We start from the raw sequence: 18,562 nt of genomic DNA, 5'->3' as shown, positions 1-18,562 counted from the left end.
ACTTTTGAACAATTTAAGCGTGTTAAACAAACACATCAATTTTTTCAAATGTATAAGTAAAAACGTATAGGCAGGCTCCCCCCCCCCACGGCGTCATGTAACAAAATATTCCCTACGGTGATTTACTTTAATTTTCCATTAATCTTCTAATACAAATTCTGCACCTTTATCCTCATTCCTTTGACCTCACTGCCCCCCACAGTCCCACACTTTAGGACTTAGTTTAAATACGCGTTTGACTGTCTCTTACGTTTTGGGAGCCCCTCAAAAATCTGCATAAATTCATCAGCGTATATGTTTAACCCGTAAAGGAGTCGAGACCTTGATAATTTTATACACCGGAAGTATTACTACTACTACTTACTCTTTCCTTACCATTTTTGGTTAAACGACGTATTGCCAAACAAAAATATTATATACAATCGTTGCCCCCCCCCGCCCCTTATTGCATAATTTTAATCCATCGATACCGCTCGAACATTAATACACGCGATAAAATATGTAATATTGATAAATTTCATTTGATTTGTTAATTATTATATTAAATATCGTCTTAATAGATAGATGAATACATTAAAGGAAAACGTAAAGTTAATAATGAATAAAATGTAATTGTGATAAAAGTATTTCGTATTCTTTATTTTATTGGGTTAATCAAATAAACGAATACTAAAAGGATTCAAATAAAAATAATAAATCAATAGAAAAAGAATAAACCAAGGGTAAATGTAAACGCAGATTAACCAACCAGTGTTCACAGAATCAACGAAATTTTCAAAACGATATTTATTATTCGATTGATAAAAAAAATGCAAAAATTAGCCGAATATAAAGTAAATCAATATATACGATCGATTAAATCGAATGACAAAATTACACAGGTGGATAAAAATAATGTAAAGAAAAAGAAAAAGTTCTGTTGATGTATCATCATCATTATCATTATCATCATCATACCGGTGGTAAAGATGCATAATAAAGTCCTGTTTCGAATTCGGCTTTTCACGGTCGTGAAAGAAAGAAAGAAAGAAAAAGAGAAAGAAAGAGAATGAGAATGAGAGAGAGTGAGAGAGACGGTCCTGCTATTACCATTATTATAAGTTGATGTGACGTGACGTAATGGGAGTTAGAGCCGTATGAATGGGCATAGAGCAACAAGTTGCCACTAAAAACTGGGAGTGAGTTCGTGAGTTGAGTTCTGCTCGTTACACCTCTATATGTAGTTCTTCCTTCCCTATACTATACGTGCTATATACCCCGGCCCGTTATAAACCCTCCGGCTTTTAAAGTATTCTTTTTAAAGCGGAACTGTCCTAACAGACGTCACCGAGTCGTAATATTCCGCACGAGTGGGTGCGACGACAAATCTTTTCGATTCTCTTTTTACCACTTCTCCGTTATTCTCCCCCCATCACCCCCACTCCCTCTTCTCACTCTCTTTCTCTTTCTTTCTCACTAACTATCACACTGTTTCTCTGTTTCTCTTTCTTTCATCGTGTTCCTTTTTATTTCTCTTTATTCTCTCTCCGCTGGTTATACTTTTGTTTTTTTCTCTTTTGAACCCCTTCCCCCCTCTCGTACTTTTGCCCATACCACTTAACAATTCACCGTGCATACTTTTTTTTTTTTAATGCAATTCCTTATTCGGGGCAGACAGGGGTGATGCCTAAAATCAATCCTCCCCTGCCTTCGAATAGAATTTCGAAAAAAGAGATAACACAGGGTAAACAAGATTTTCAATCCGTAAAATAATCTAAATGAATGTTAGAACTTGACGGTGTATTTGATTTTATTTTTCTTTTTTTTTTCTTTATTTCTTTTTCTGACCCAATAAAAATATATGTCGGATTTTGTCTTTTTTGGATTATTCGCATTTCTCTTTCGGTGCATGAAAATAACAGGAAAGTAGTAAACCTGAAGAAGAAGAGGAATAAGAAGAAGAAGAAAAAGAAGAAGTTTCTTCTTTCTTATTCCAACGACCAAGCTTCCCTCCCACCCTCCCACCTAGAACCCCCTCACAGGCGCGCGCGCGCGTATAGCAAGGGAGAGGGAATGAGAAAGAGGATGAGTGAGAGAAAAAGAGTGAGACGGAATGGGTGGAGGTGGGGAGTAGCAGGAAGTATTATGATATTACGTCGATTCCAATACGGTTATGCAAAACGGGATTAAGTTCACTTTTAACGAATAGGGAAAAAGGATGAACGCGATTAAGTATTATACTGGATTTTATCATCCTGTTTTTTAAGCTTCTTGTTTTATACCCTTTTATCTTCATTTTAATTTTATTATTATTACTTTTGTTAGCTTTTATCATCATTGCATCTTATATTTTCAATAATTTGTAACGTGTACCGTTCTGTGTATTCGTAAAGGGTTGGACAATTCAATTTGGGGTGGTCGTAAATGTACAAATTAATGGAATTAAATGTACAAGATTTTGTTCTCTAGGGTCACTGATGTATCCCCGATATAATTCTAATAGAAAATTATTTTAATAATCGAACGTATGGATAAATAAATCATCAAACATAATTTTAGATCCAGTACGATAACTCTGTGGTGTACATAATTGAATGAGAAAAATTATTTTTAAATTAATCGGGATATGTTTTGATTCTCGAGATGATGATGTAGGTTGAAAATAAATAATAAAAAAGGTGTGTGTGTGTGTATATATATACAGTTTAGTAGTCTTATGTTAGTATTATATTTTAGTAATCTTAGTTAGTATAAGGTGGACATTTTCGGGGTTCGATAAACGTATAGAAACTGGGCAAGTGGTGATGGCGGTGGTAGTGGTGGCTGATGTATACACATATAGCGGAATACGGTCGGCTACTAGTTTATTAGGCATGACCGTACCGCAGCACGGTCGTGTCTTATACACGTCCTCCATAATGGGTACCGTGTTTGCGCGCATACGCGCATCGCGTGTGGACAAAATGTCGGTGAGACCACTGCCGAATCGATCGTTGTGAAAGGATCGAGCAGCAATCTACCATGGCCTACAGATCCCTCTCTCTCTCTCTCTCTCTCTCTTGCTTGCTTGCACATACACACATGTATGCCGTACTCTATCTCTATCTCCGTTTCTCATGTCAGTAAAGCCGAGATACGAGATTCCAGATTCAACATTCGAAATTCGATGTTGGATAACGATTCCGATCAAGAAAGTAGAGTAATTCATAATTCCACATAGATTTTTAGGTTATCAGTATTCAATTGTAAATGTTTAGAATAGGAATAGGGGATAATGGGGAATTGAATTAATTTGCTTCTACAGTTTCTTTTTTTAATAGTTAATTCGAATGAACGGTGACACGTTCTGTTAGTTTGATGTTATGACGTCGTCGTTGTTTTTTTTTTGTGAAGAAATAATAAAGTAATGTTATCGTAAGATCGGGATTTTATTAAAGCCTTGAGGCAATGAGTTTCGTGGAAATATTCGGATGGCAAGTTAACAGTAACAACAGCAACCAAACAGTGCACAACAACTTCGCGAATCGACGCGTTACTCTTGGGGACCGTTAGACCCCGGTTGTTGTAATCGCGACTGACGCAGGCAGTTCTCTGTTTAACGCGTTATCTCTGTGTCGACGGTATTTTCAACAGGATGTTGCGACAGACAACCTAATTAACGGATCTCACTCAAAATGGCTTCATCGATTTTTCCACGAATTTCTATATATATATATATATGTATTACTAATCGATTTTTTATGAGATGTCTTGAAGGAATAATGCAATACAGATTATATGTTTATTAATAATTATTAAGAGGTGTATTCTAATTGGATTTAATTATTTATCACACACATATATATATATATATATATATATATCTGATCGCAATAAATATATTCGAAATGATCCTAAATATTACTAATAAAACAAATAATGATAATAAATCATAATAATCAGATTTCCAATGTGATATCTATTAGAAATGATTGATCGATAGTTAGGTTTAATAAAAATTTAAAAAAGTTTCGTGAAGAAGAATCGGAATGAGACATTGAATAACATTTCAGATTTTCTTGGTATATAAGCGAGAGTTGTTACTACTGTTCTCCAATTCCTGTTCAACCAGTGTAGAATGAAAGGATAAAAGAAGTCGTTATCCATTGCCGACATTGAGATGCCAAACGGGTAGTTCTCACAAGAACGTGGCGGATATGCGCGAAGCGGTTCGTCTCATCATGGCTCAACGATTCAAAGATCGCAGTGATGACCATACAAGAAGTTGGGTCGATTCGTGATTCGGTCGTGCGGAGGCCGAACACCATCTATTGCTTTCTCTTCTTCTTATTTTTCTACCTTCTTATTCTTCTTCTTCTTCTTCTTCTTCTTCTTCTACTTCTTCTTCCTCATCGTCCTTGTCGTTCTCGTTTGGCACCGTAGTTGGTAGTAGTTGTGAAGTCGTTCGTTTATTCGACAAGGAAGATAGAAAATGAGAGAACTATTTGGCACTCTGCTAGTTTAAAACCACACCTTAGAAAGATTGGCATCAATCCTTTTCAATGTATTATTATTATTATTATATAAGAAATGCAATTATGATTGATGGTTGAGACGAACTTTCGTTATAATTGATAATCAATGTTTATTAACGTTAATATATATTTTAACATTTTTGGGTTTATTATTTTGCTTTTTTTCTTTTTCTAAAATTTGTTATATTATTACAAGCTTATGATTTAACACACAGAAAGTGTTTTTAAATATATTTGTTTATAATTATTATTATTATTAATTGAATTAATAAGAGTAATGAAGAATTGTGTCGTTTACGTTGGATTAAACGTGAATCATTTTCTTATTGGGTTTGTCATTTTTCTTTTTCTGTTCTATCATGAAATTTTAGATACTTGTGAATAATGTTAAATTAATGATTGATTAAAAATCTGGATAAGAAATCAATGTTAATTAAAAGAAAATGTAACGTTAAACGTATCGCAATTAATCGGACAAACCGGTTTATTCATTTAAAAAGGAAATTATTGCTATCAAAGTTGTTAACTCATTTTTATTGAACATTCGCGACAATTATAATAACACGTAATGTTTAATTAATTGAATCATAATTCAAAGATCAATTCTAAATAATAAATAAAGATCTAAAGACATTGCAAATACGTTTAATCGTATCCAAAAAAAAACGTTACACGCTGATTAATTCGTCAATCATTTAACAATGTCGATAATTTTCACAAGTATTTTCTCATAATGCAAACAATTGATGAGACTTGAGAAAACAACAAAATGTTCATCCAAAAATCTAAATCCCTTAAAAAACAATGTGTGTACTTATGTGTACGCACGTAAGAAGTTATACTTCTTTAGCTTACCAAAACGAACATAACCTCAAAAATAACTTCAATTTTCCCGCGCAATGTATAAATATCGACAACTTCGTGGTGTTGTGGATTTTTCGATTGCATCTAACTTCACTTTCCAACAACGCGCCAAACAGAAGTATAACTTCAAAAACATACAAATACAACCGTTACTATTTAAAGAATTCCTTTCCCCAACGAAGATAACCTAAAAAACTCGATTACGAATTTGTGGAAAAGAATAATTCCGCGAGATTTTCAGGAAGAAAGGAAAGGAAAGGAAAGAGAAGAGAAGAGAAGAGAAGCAGAGGCCGATCGTGGATAGAAGTCTCCGTATCGGATGGTCGCATCGTTGAGCACGGAAGAAACGAACGTCGAGAGGGCGAGGGCGACCAAGGGGCGAGAAGGGGGCAGGGCTGAAAAGGGGGAGGGTGGAAGGGCGTTAGGGAGTCGAAGGGGAGTTCAGGGAGAAGGTGGAAGAAGAGGAGGAGGAGGAGGAGGAGGAGGAGGAGGAGGAGGATGGGGATGGGGAAGGAGAGTAGTCGATGCGAGAAAGGTGCTGGAGGAGGTTGAAGGGGGGTTGAGGGGGCTCGAGGGGGCAAAGGGAGCTGGAGGAGGAGGAGGAGGAGGAAGAGGAGGCTTCCTCAGCGACCGTTTTCTCTGTCTCTCTCTCTCTCTCTCTAGCTTTCTCTCTCTTTTATTTCTCTCTGGTTCTCTGGTTCTATCTCGTCATGACCGGAAGCGGCGCGCGGGTTGAGCCCGGAACACAGCGATCTCGGTCGATTCCCTCTTAACGGTATACATCGCGGCGATCGATCGTGGGGATCGATCCTTCGTGGTGCGCACTCCTCCTCGTTTCCTTCCACCCATACATTTACCCTACCATTCTCTCTCTCTCTTTCCCTCTCGCGCGCGCGTACACACACACACATATATATATATATATATATATAGACAAGATACCAGATCGTATTCCCTTTCTCTCTCTCTCTCTCTTTCTTTTTCTATCTTTCTCTTTCTGTTACTCGGTTCCCGTGCAACACGGCGTTCTCACGCCGCGGTTCGCGTTCGCGCATCCTCCACGCTCACACACACACACACACACACACACATACATAACACACACGTTGGGTTCCAACTCGAAGAGACGGAATGAGAGAGTGAGAGATAGAGGGAGACTGAAAAAGAGTGAGAGAGAGAATATCGCGAATACCGAGAGACAACGAAGCGTTACGTAGAAGGAGAGTCAGATTCGCGCGCGCGAAACACGCCCACGCGCGACTCGCGATCGTCCCCACGCATATACATATACATATATATATATAGCGCGCGAATCCTTATACATATACAACGTTCACATATATACATACATACATACGTACATACACCGATAGGGATTTACGAGCGGTTTCGGGCAATCGCGAATAGAGATTAGGCCGGTAATTAACTATGGATCTGGTCTGCAAGCGAGTTCGCGAGACGAGCGTAGACTCTAGCGCGTACTCAAGAGAGTGAGAGAGTGTGTGAGTGAGAGAGAGAATGGGAGAATGAAAGAGCGAAGGGGAGAAACAGAGGAGAGTAGTCGGCTCTCGATCCTCTATATACATAAGTGACCCCGGCAGCTCGCGGGAGCCAAAGGGAGACCATGAGAGAGACAAAGAGAAAGAGAGAAAGAGAGAGAGAGAGAGAGAGAGAGAGTAAACGCGCTCAACCGAAAGACTGCGGGAGCGAGCAAGCAAGCAAGCAAGCAAGCAAGCAAGCAAACGAGAGTAAGAGAGAGAGAGTAAAGCAAGTAGCGTGGTAGGCGGGTGGGTGGGCGTCCGAACGAAGGGTGGGATGAGGTGGTCAGGGGGGAAGGTTAGGGGGAAAGTAGGGAGAGCCGCGATCCTACCCCCGTTTTACATGAGGCTAACGTTATATATATATAAAACGATAGATAGGTATATACACGTAGGACACATATATACATACATACATTTACATTTATATATAGGATCTTTATATATGTGTCGACCAACCAACGTTGGACCGATGTCGTCTTCGTCGTCTTCGTCGTCGTCGTCGTCGTCGTCGTCGTCGTCGTCGTCGTTGGTCGTCCTTACGTTTATGTATACGTGTGCGTTTCTATGCGTGTATCTCAGGGAGTAACCACACGTGTCGTAATACGCGGTTCCTTCTATGTATTTGTAGAAAAGAGACGTAGGTAGATATACCGGTATATAACGTAAGTATATATGTATGTGTGGAGATACGTGGTCCACGTTTAGCTGCTGGAATACACATACACATACACATACACATTTATGTTATATACCAAGTAGAAATACATAGGTTGATATATATATACCAGTTCGTTGGAGAAATACGCGTCCCCACGCATACACACACATACATATATATATATATATATTCGTATACGTAGGTTCTATCGTCGAAGGTATACTCTATCATGAGAGTACTACGTTTATACGTGGTAGAAATTCGCGAATTGGTAGTAGTAGGTTACACGCCGAGTAAACGCGAACCGTGGGTTTACATAATGTACACCAAGTATATATATATATATACACGTACGTACATAAGAATCCTCGAATACATATATACTCGCCCTCGCGAATTACACATATGTATTCGACCTCCTCCTCCTCCTACATACATACACACATACATACATACACCATAAGAGAAACGTGTAAGCTCGATTTTCTATATATACCATAGGGCCATATACCTATATATATATATATATATAAGTACATATATACTATTATATATGTATGTGTTAGAACGCGCGCCCCAAAAGGCAGACGTGCTCGGCATCGACGAGGCCAGGGGCAAGCACCGCTGCCTCGATCTCCGTATCTCGGTAGATCGACGCCTAATGCCGCGGCGGACAACGTTGCTGGAAGTGAGATGGAACATGGGAAAGGGGCCGAGTGGGGTAGGGTGGGTTAGCTCGTTCGCTCGTTCGAGGGGAAACCAAGGGGAGGCCGAGGGGGTTAAAGGGGGCTTATACGGGACCAGCCGCGGGAATATCCTTCGTCGTTCTGCGAATTAATCGCGCGACCCTACCCTCCCCCTAAAGTCCCCCCCTAACCCACCCCGTCCCTCTTATTCTCCCTCCGTTGGCCCCCGTCGCCCTCGGCTCACCTCGGTTCTTCTTCTTCTCTCTCTCTCTCTCTCTCTATCTCTCTCTCTCTCTCTCTCTCTCTCTTTCTCGCGTTTTGCCCCGCACGACCTTTCCATCAACCTTCTCTCCTCTATCCTCTTCCTCTCTTTGTGCTGCGCCACGAATACCGACAATCGTGATTCCTCTACCCGTCCCACCCCATCCCGTCCCGTCCCCTTCACCGGATCCGGTCGACTCTCTCGCGTCACGCGAGAACGTCTTCGAAACGAACTACTCGGGGAGGAGAAGGAGCCAGACGAAGAGGAAAAGGAAGAGATGGTGGATTGGTGGCGTGGGGGGGCATGGGATGGGGTGGGGTGGGGTCTATGGGTTGTTGAGGGCTAAACAGAGACGTAAGGTTTTCGTTCGGGATACGTTTTCTTCGATGAAGGGGTTGATTCGAACGGTGGCTTGTAATTAAACGGTAAAAGAGGAGCAAGCACACCATTGGCTTCGAATTGGACTCTAAGAAAATTGGTCATCCATCTTGGGTTGGTCGTGGAACGATCGATTTCTTCTTTTCTTTTCTTTTCTTTTTTTTTTTTAAAAGGACTCTCTCTCTCTCTCTCTCTTTTCTTGGAAAATGTTCAATAATAAAATTAGTTCGATTTCGATCGATTTCAATATTGTGGGGAATAATTGAAATAATAATTAGTTATATCATCAATCTTGTTAACTAAATGTACGACGGGAAAGTTGTCAAGTGTTGGTGTTCTACACCAAATATATTGTTGCATTGATATTATTTGAATTTACGCGAACGTAACTTGTATCTGTTGCAATTTGATTTGACTATATATCTATACATTTATGGGGGATAATATTATATATATATATATATATATATATGCCGACAAACTCGAGTTCCACTTCGTTTCTTTCGTTCCGCCTTTCTGTTTTCTTTTACCCTTGTGNTATATATATATATATAATATAATATTAAGAGAAATATGTTGAATTATTTGTAATTTTGTAAATATACGCGCAAGCTGTTTTACATAACAATTAATATGGATTGTAACATTCATCAAAGACCCGTATAAACGTAAAAACATGTTTTTTCCCTATTGATGAATTGCAAATTTGAAGATATTTTTTTAATAGCGTCATTAATTTCGGTTTGATTGAGAACGATATCAAATGACATCTATCGTAACATTAATCATTACTCCTAATACCCCTATTCAACGGTTTAAAACATGTTGTTGCCATTTGAAAAACCTGCATCAATTTTTCGTTCGACATTGCACTTAACCATTGTTCCACTTATCGTGTAATATCGTATGTTTGATACACGTGCTATGGGACTTTTTGTATTTTTCTTTTTTACTCTTCTTTAAAAATGACGATCATTAGATATCAAGAAAATAAAATATGCAACATATGAGAGAGAGAGAGAGGGTCCTGTTAGAATGCCGTGTCATTACTTGCGCAAGGGTTTTGTTCAGATCAGATATTGTTTCATTTCAATTCAGTCCTATAATGACTACGAACAACAAAATCAATTAATACAAACCTAATTTTTTTTTTTGGACAATTCAATACTTAGGGTGAACCGAATTCTAAACAAAAAAAGAAAAAACAAAACTGGTGAGTTTCGTAGAAAGTATTGAAACAAAAAGACAAAAGAACCCTTATACTATTCGTTGGAAAACTTAGTTAATCCTTATGAGAATTGAATAAAAGTTTAACGATGTAATGTTGAAAAATCCAACGGAAGGATTTAATCCTTGACTTGAATTTCATCGATTTCATCGAGAAACTGTCTTCCTCCTCCTCCACCTCCACCTCCACCCTTGTTCATCCCCTTCTCGCAAAGATTCGCTTCTTGGAAGCAAACCATACGAGTATAGAAACCTCTCTCTCTCTCTCTCTCTGTTCGCGTAGGGTGGTGGTGATGGTGGTGGTGGTGATGGTGGAAGGAACGTGGTTACGCCGCAACAATTTCGTTAATGCTCCTTTCCCATCGAACGACAACGATTCTTGTCGTAGACCGACTATGGAAGGAACCTATCTTGGCTTACCTATCTTCGAAAGGCTTTCGGAACTCGTCGTATATCAGTAAGGCATGTATATAGCAAAGCGTATGCAGTTTATATACATTTCTATATATTGGAAGCTTTCGAAAAGGACCATAAAACTATTCCAGTTATTTGATTATATTATTTGTTGTTGTTGTCTTTTTCTTTAATTTGTCTCTCTCTCTTCTCAACATTTTACAAATATTTTTCTCCTATTTATTTATTTTTATGATTCCAATTATTCGTTCATCTTAATTTTATCATTTTGTAGAATTTTCCTTTAACGGTATAATATAATATTATAATACACTATTTCGGATTAATTCAATTTTAACAGAGATAATTATTATAAACGATTTAATGATTTATATTAAAATTATTATATTAATATAAATGTTTATATATTACGTAAATATGAAAAGTTTATTTTATCGATAACGCGTAGAAAATTTTTAATCATGTTATTACGAATACGATTCAAATGTAATCGTTAATTGAATCATTAATTTGTTTAATTGAGCAAACACACCACAGAAGATTGATTACATGAATTCTATTTTAAATGATCACATAAATAGTTATCAATTTATTATCTCCATAGATTTATAAATATTACCACAATGTGTCTACGCTTAAATTCAAGTTCGATTATCGATTACTCACCGAGTCCTTTGATATTTCAATGACTGAACGATCTTGAAAGGTTGCTGATCGCATTGATACTTCAGGTATCATCATCTTCATTGTCCTTTTTTTTTTAATACTCCCGTTTATCCAGAAAAAAAAAGATAAAGAAAGAAATGAATGACAGAGCATGGTCGAATTAAGCTCGGAATGAACACAACACCCACACACCCCCATAGACACATACACATAACAGACTAGGGAAGAATAAAACGAAGGGACCAATAAAGTGAAAACAAAAAAGGCAAGAAAAAAGATAAAAAGTAAAGGTTTTCTGTTCGAAAAAGAAAACCACACCCACAATTAAGCGCGTTAACCGTCTGTCGCGGGTAGGAGGAGGAGGAGGTGGAGGAGGTATCCCCGTAGGAATATCGGGCATGTAAAAAATTTGGCAAGCATTCTGATGGCCTTCCCTTATAGGGTTTACGGTATAATAACCCCAAGTTCTTCGATTGTAACGTCCAGGGCATCTAAGGTACCCTCGATAACCTGGGTTCAAGCCATTTCCCAGCTAGAAGAGTGAGAGTAGAGAAGGAAGGAAGAACAGAAGGGGGTAGATAGGAAGAGAACGAAGAGAAGAAGAAGAAGAAGAAGAAGAAGAAGAAGAGTAGAAGGATAAGTAGAAGGGGTGTTAGAGTATAGTATACTAGAATTGGGGCGGGTGGTGTTGGTTAAAGGGGGGTTGCTGCTGGTGGAGTATCGTGTGTATGGTGTTCTATATCTAGGAACGGATGGCAACGTGTTCGCGTTGCCGCGCGGCATATCGGGAACACTACTGGCAAAAGCAACAAGAACAAGAGCAAACCAATAGCAAAAGCAAATATATACAGGTATAATATGTAGGTGTATAGATGGGTATGTGTGTGTGGGTGGGTAGATAGGTTAGATAGGTAGGTAGGTAGGTAGGAAGGTAGTAGATGCTGGTATGGGTAGAGAAAGAGAGAGAGAGGGACTAACAGCACGGTACTTTTGGGACGCGTTGTACATGGACTCGCGTCGCATCGTAGGTTCGCGATGGGTCGGTTGGGTACATAAGGGGGGCTGGCTCTTTATGTAGCACATAGAACGTTGCCTGGCGTTCGTTCGTTCCGTTCGTTCGTACGTTCGTTCGTAGCTGTTCGCCCGCTCGGCGTGTGACGCTCAAATTACCTCCGTTCTTTCTCCCCGACGCCCCGTCGCCCCCGTCGCCCCCGTCGGCCCCGTCGCCCCGCGAGAACGTTCCTCGGTTCGCGTCCTCCTCGTCCCTTTTCTCCTCAACGCCAGCTCGCCACCTCGCCCTCGTCGTTCGTATAGCCTCTTCGAGCACTACAAGACCGACCGACCGACCGACCGACTGAGTAAGAACGTGTGTGTGTATATATATATATATATGGGTGGATGTTGTCGATGTGTGTTTGTGAGAAAGAGAGGTTGCCTTCGCCGTCGACGTTTTCTCCTTCCCTCCCCACTTCTCTTACTACCACCTCGTCCTCATCGTCGTCGTAGCTACCCGTCCATGTGTTCTCTCTCTCCCCCACACTTCCTCTATTTTCTCTTTCTCTGTGTGTATGTGTATGTGTCGGGTCCCTCGGAATCGCGTGAGCGCGGGCGCCCGCGCGCACCCATTTGCCACCCGACACACACGCGCTATATACGGGGAGAAAGAACGCGATAGAGAGAGAGGGAGAGAAGAGAGAGAGTAAGAGAGAGAGAGAGAGAGAGAGAGAGAGAGAGAGAGAGAGAGAGAGAGAGTAGTGGGTATAACGCTTGCTAGGAGAACTGCGGCTCTGAAACGCGGCCAGCGCAGCAGACAGGCACCGCGGGTCACCGCCTTCCCTCCCCCTTCATCCTCCTCTTCTACCTCATCCTCTTTCTCGTCGTCGTTGTCGTTGTCGTCGTCGTCGTCGTCGTCGTCGTCGTCATCCTCTCCACCTTCTTCTCTTCCTCTTTCTCGCTCTCGAGTCTGCCCTCTTTTCCTCTCTCTCTCTCTCTCTCTCTCTCTCTCTCTCTTTCTCTGTTCGTTCGTACTCCCTTACACTCCGGCGGCCAGCCAAGAGCCCGACGGCCCTTTACGCTAGTCGAGTCTTCCGTGCAGCACTCCCTGCAGCAAGCAAGCAAGCAAGCAACCTACCAACCAACCAACCAGCCAACCAACCAACCAACCAACCAACCAACCCCTTTGTTATTAGTCGCGCGAGAGAGCGCGTCGTACAAGGCTAAATTCGAGAGCGACATAATCGAGACCAGAGAGAGAAGAGAGGAGAGAGAAGAGAGAGGAGAGTTAGAGAGAAGAGAGAGGAGAGTTAGAGAGAACCGACCCCCTGCCAAGCTACGCACTCCTATTATCCCTTCTTCCCTATTTTTTCTTCCCCTCCCCCTTTGCTGGACCTTTCCCTACGAAAGTGACTCGTCGTAGTCGTCAGTCCTATGCGTTTGCGAATGAGACTAAGAAAAACACTCATCATCGCAAGTTTTTTTTTTTCGATATACTCTATGATTTTTTTTTTTCTTCTTGTAAATAATGGATGGAGAAAATCTAATAAACTGGGTTTGCTACTTTTTGTAGAGTCTGATACTTTTGATTCGATTTGTTGTTCTTCTTCTTCTTTTGTTTCTACGATACCTATACACCACCCACCTCTTTTACCATACGCTATCGTTCACACCCTATAATAATATCAATCATTGAGGATTTTATTATGCATTGTTTCCGACCATTCATGAAGAAAAAAAAACCGTCGCATACTTCTCTTTTCTTTTACTATTACTTTTTCCATTTTCTTATACCTTTTTTTTTTTTTTTGTTAGACTCGAACATATCTAACCGCATTTATTTTCCATTGGGGTTGTTGTCCCACGCTAACGTTGATCGCATAATCGTTTTGCTATACATTCTCTCTTTCTCTTTCTCTGTCAGTCAGTTACTTACTTTACGTTGACCGGCATGGAAGAAGGTTATAAAAAAAAAGAAATGAGGCAATAAGTAAGTAAAAAAAAGAAGAAGAAATGTACAAGCATGGAACTACACGCGGTGTAGACAGAAATGCCGGCATAAACCGGCGGCAACGGCACCGGCATTGGAACCGGCATCGGCATCGGCATCGGGCATAAACACACACGAAACGAAAGGGATAGAAAGAGAAAGAAAAAAGAGAGAGAGAGAGGGACACCATACCACACGCAAGAAGAAGAAGAAGAAACCCACCGGCAACTTAAAACGCGCGACGCACCCGCTTTCTCGCGTTGTTCACGGACGCGGCAACGGCTACGAACAGTTATATAGTTCTCTCTCTCTTTAACTCATTTCACCGAGCGTATTACTCTATCAATCTTTCTCTCTCGTACTCATACTCGCTTGGTTGGCTTGCTTTACCCCCCTCTTTGTTCTCCCTTCGCCTTTGTGCGGCGAAAAAGCGGGTTGGGTTCAGAGTAGGAGGAGGAGGAGGATGAGGAGGTGGTGGTGGGTTAAGAGGGGTGACGAACGCGAGAGGGAGAGGAGGGAGGAGGTGGAGGACGGGTCGGGGGGGAGACAGGAAGACCAGGAGGGAGTCGGGAAAGTAAATCGAGCGGATATGTCGCGGCGCTAGGCCCGCCTTTCTCCACCCCCCTCAGCTCCCCCCATCATTCTCTCTCTCTCTCTCTCTCTCACTTATTCACTCACTCACTCGCGATTGAACGTGAGAGTATGAGAGAGAGAGAGAGAGAGAGAGAGAGAAGCAACGCGACGGTTCGCGTTTCTTCGTGGCGAGAAGCAGCAGCAGCCAGCAGCAGCAGAGGCAGAGGCAGCGAACGAACGAACGAACGAGGAGGAGGAACGAGGAGGAGGAACGAGGAGGAGGAGATCGATAGATCGATCGGCAGGGAAGCCGCGACGACGACGCAGCGTTTCTCGGCTGCTGCCAACACGACGTTGCTTTTGCTAAAATCCTACTGCTCTAACTCGTCTTTTTACTATTTTCTTGTCTATTATTTAACTTAAAGAAAGAAATTATATAAAGAAAGGGTGTGAGAAAGAGAAAGAGAGAGAAAAAGATACATGGTTGACGTATACATTTTTATGATGACCATGATCATATTATCTAATAATTTGTATGGGAAAATAAATCAATGAAATGAAAGTTAATTGTTATAGTATTATCCTTTTTTTTTTTTACTTTTAGGATGACTGTTCGAAGATAATCATGAAATGAATTTAGAATGAATCAAGTTTTGCATTTATTAATTTATTGTATTATTTAACGGGGTTTTTATTTGTGATAATCTCGTTTAATTTGGCTCTAAGTTTTTGTATTTAAAAGTTAACGCGCATGGGTTAATTATTATCAGAAAAGATGGATGGATGGATAAGGTGTTAAGGATTGAAATAAAATTGGCGCATGACACAAGAAACCATAGTTGACGGGCGATCCGATGTGATCCTCGGTAGTCGCGAGTTATACTCGTGGGGAGAGTTCTTTTTTTTCTTTTTTCTTTTTCTCATTCTAAAAGTAAAACGCGCCTACGCGTTTTACGTGTGTGTAGTCGTCGTTCGATCGATTTTCATGGGACGAGAGGTGCTCGATAAAAGAGGGAGGAGGAGGAGGAGGAGATGTTAGGCACGAGAAAAATGAACACCGTACGATCACTTGCGATTTGCCGACAGGGAGAAAGATAAGTGGGTCACGGGTTGGTTGGTTGGTTGGTTGGTTGAATGGTTGGTTGGTATCCTATCCTATCCTATCCTATCCTATCACGTCAAGAAGTGTGAGACATCTTTAAATCCAATAAAGTTCTGCAACTCTGCAACTGATTCCAGTTGTACGTTCGTATAATCGTTTATCTCGTTAAAACAAAAAACAAAAAAATCAAAAGATTGAACACAATAATCCCACAGTCCGATTCCCATAGGGGAAAAAAAAGAAGAATAAGAAAAAGAAAGAAAAGTAATCGTTAGAAAAATGTAACATTGATACAAATTTTCAACAGAAATTGAAATCAAAGCGATGAAAACTTTTTTAGCCCAATTAATTAACAACAATTATGAGAGATAACGATTACTTGCTAAACACCTATCACATGTTTTTAAAAAATATTTCTTTCGCTATATCGTATTACGTGTATCAAAACACGCATTATATACCGGGTTGGTAGCCTTGAAAACTTGGTTAAAAGTCAATGAAAGGAATTTAACGGGGCAACCCAATAAACACGTTCTTATCTGTGTAGGTGGTGATGGTTATTGGTTTAGTATGTGTTTTTACCTGAACATATCGTAGTAGTATATCGAAGGCTTCTTCATTCCTTCCCTCGTTTCTCTTTCCTGCCACCCTACGGCTTCCCTTTCACCTCATCTCACCTCACCTCACCTCACCTCACCTCACCTTTTCCCCCATTCCTAACCGTTCTCCTCCACCTCTTCTTCTTCTTCTTCTTCTTCCTCTTCTTCTTCTTCTTCTTCTTATTCTTATTGTAGAGTTATGTATTACTCGAGAATAGCAAGAGATACGAGATTAAACGACTTTATCGGGTCTCTTACGTTTTACCACCTTTAATGTCGACCGAATCGAAACGATATTGTCGACAAATTCGAACCCTTCACTTTGGAATAATCGATTGTTTACGATTTATGTTTCATTTCTATACAGACACATATCTATATCGTGCTGTTTCTGCTGTTTGCTTCTCCTCCACTTTGTCTTCTTTCAATTATTATTATTTAGATTAGCATAGTTCAATGTATATCTCACTTAGAGATTCAAGAGTTGATCGATTACTACAATTTCCGTTTCCCTAAACAATTTTTTCCCCCCCAATTAAAGTTAAACCCAAAGTTTTCTTTTTCTTTATTTTTCTCTTTCTCTCTCTCACTGTTTTCATCGTATGGAATTCATAAGAATCTTAACCGATTGATTTCTTCGGGAATTTTCATTCTAGTTAGAATCTTGGAAGGGGGTTGATGGTTGAAGAAGAACGAGAAAGGTAAAAGGGGATAAAAAAAACCAGGGAGGATGGAAATTCGTTTCGAACATGGTTGTACTTACAAAAAAATAGAGAAAAATTTTCCCGTAAAGAGAAAGAGAAAGAGAGAAAAATCGAAGAAAATTTGTATTACCGAGCGCGATGTTGGACGTTCACAAAAGGTTTCGCGGAAAAATAACCCAACCGTGAGTAAGAAAAAGAATAAGAAGTAGAAGAAGAAGAAGAAGAAGAAGAAGTGGAGAAACGATGAGGAAAAAAGGGAGAGAGGTGTACGTACGGAAACAGGGCGGTTGGGTGGGTGAGAAGGAGGAGGAGGAGGAGGAGGAGGAATAGTAGTAGTAGTAGTAAAAGGGTTGGTTGGGTTGGGTCTCGAAAAAGAAAAGAAAAAAAAAGAAAAAAGAAGAGAGGTACTGCGGATGCCGGATTTTTCCGACGGCAGCGGCGGCTGAGCACAGGGCTACGGTAGAATGGATGTGGGTATAATGGAGGCGAGCACACCGTGCCTTCGTCGTCCGATAAAAAGTGCGGATGGTGAGACGAGACGAGAAGAGAAGAGAAGAGAGAACAGAGAAGAGAAGAGAAGGGTCGCGAGAACGAGGGGGGAGGAAGCGCGAGGGGGAGGATGAGGGAGAGGCCGATGGAACGTTGGAAAGACTCGAGGAAAGGCTTGGCAAGGTGAGGTGAGGTGAGACGAGGTGAGGTGAGGTGAGGTGAGGTGAGACGAGGTGAGGTGAGGTGTGGAGACGAAGCTAGGAGGAGGTGGGCGAGGTGAAACGCGGGGAATGGTGTGCGTGCCACCGGCCAGGGAGGGAGCAAAGGGGGAGTCAAGAGGAGGAGGAGGAGGAGGAGGAGGAGGAGGAGGTCGAGTTGGTGGCATGGCGAGCTGAGGTGGGGCAAGACGAAACGAGACGAGACGAGACGAGACGAGACGAGGAGTTTCGATACGCGTTATCGAGCACGCTCGCTCGAATTAAAATTTCTTTTCTACCTTCTCTCTCGCTCTCTTTTATTCTCTTTTCTTTTCTTTTTTTGTTCTCTCTTTTTCTCTGTCTTTCTCATAGCGAGACACCCGACTGACTTCAACCGCTTTTACTTCACTTACGTTCTTCCTTTCTTTCTTTTCCCCTTTCGCGAATCATGCTTCTTCTTCTCTTTCTAAAGGTGTCCTTCATAGAATAAAAAATAATAGTTGAGACTAATTATGTCAAAGGTGTATGCTAAAGGATTAGCCCAGTCTGTAGATCGGAACGCGGAACCAGGTGTCTTAGAGCTGAGATATCGAGTATCGAAAAAAAATAAGTTGTTGGATCAGTAGATTATTCCTATTGGGATAGAATGATGGTGTGAAAATTGGTAATAACTGTCAGTGGAGAGAAGAAGGAGGAGTCTTCTTATTGGTTATACGAGATTGCATC

The 18,562-nt window shown here is 40.7% G+C and overlaps 1 protein-coding gene across 2 annotated transcripts in view; it reads right to left on the bottom strand.

The window, feature by feature from the left end:
- LOC106790222 (dynein regulatory complex subunit 7) overlaps positions 1-18,562 on the bottom strand; it is a 108,830-nt gene that overhangs the window by 23,272 nt on the left and 66,996 nt on the right. Inside the window, exon 1 of one of the 2 annotated variants that reach the window (XM_014754975.1) lies at positions 11,190-12,062. The exons of the other annotated variant lie outside the window; for it this stretch is intronic. Coding sequence (XP_014610461.1) covers positions 11,190-11,387 — 198 coding nt within the window. The 5' untranslated portion in view covers positions 11,388-12,062. Of the gene's footprint in view, positions 1-11,189; positions 12,063-18,562 lie in introns of those variants that run through there. 2 annotated transcript variants of the gene reach the window in all.

Source organism: Polistes canadensis, unplaced genomic scaffold, assembly GCF_001313835.1.
Source record: "Polistes canadensis isolate GaletaPanama2010 unplaced genomic scaffold, ASM131383v1 scaffold_225, whole genome shotgun sequence".
Taxonomy (NCBI): Eukaryota; Metazoa; Arthropoda; class Insecta; order Hymenoptera; family Vespidae; genus Polistes; species Polistes canadensis.
The sequence above is the reverse complement of the archived record's forward strand: the minus strand, read 5'-3'. Positions and strand labels throughout refer to the sequence as shown.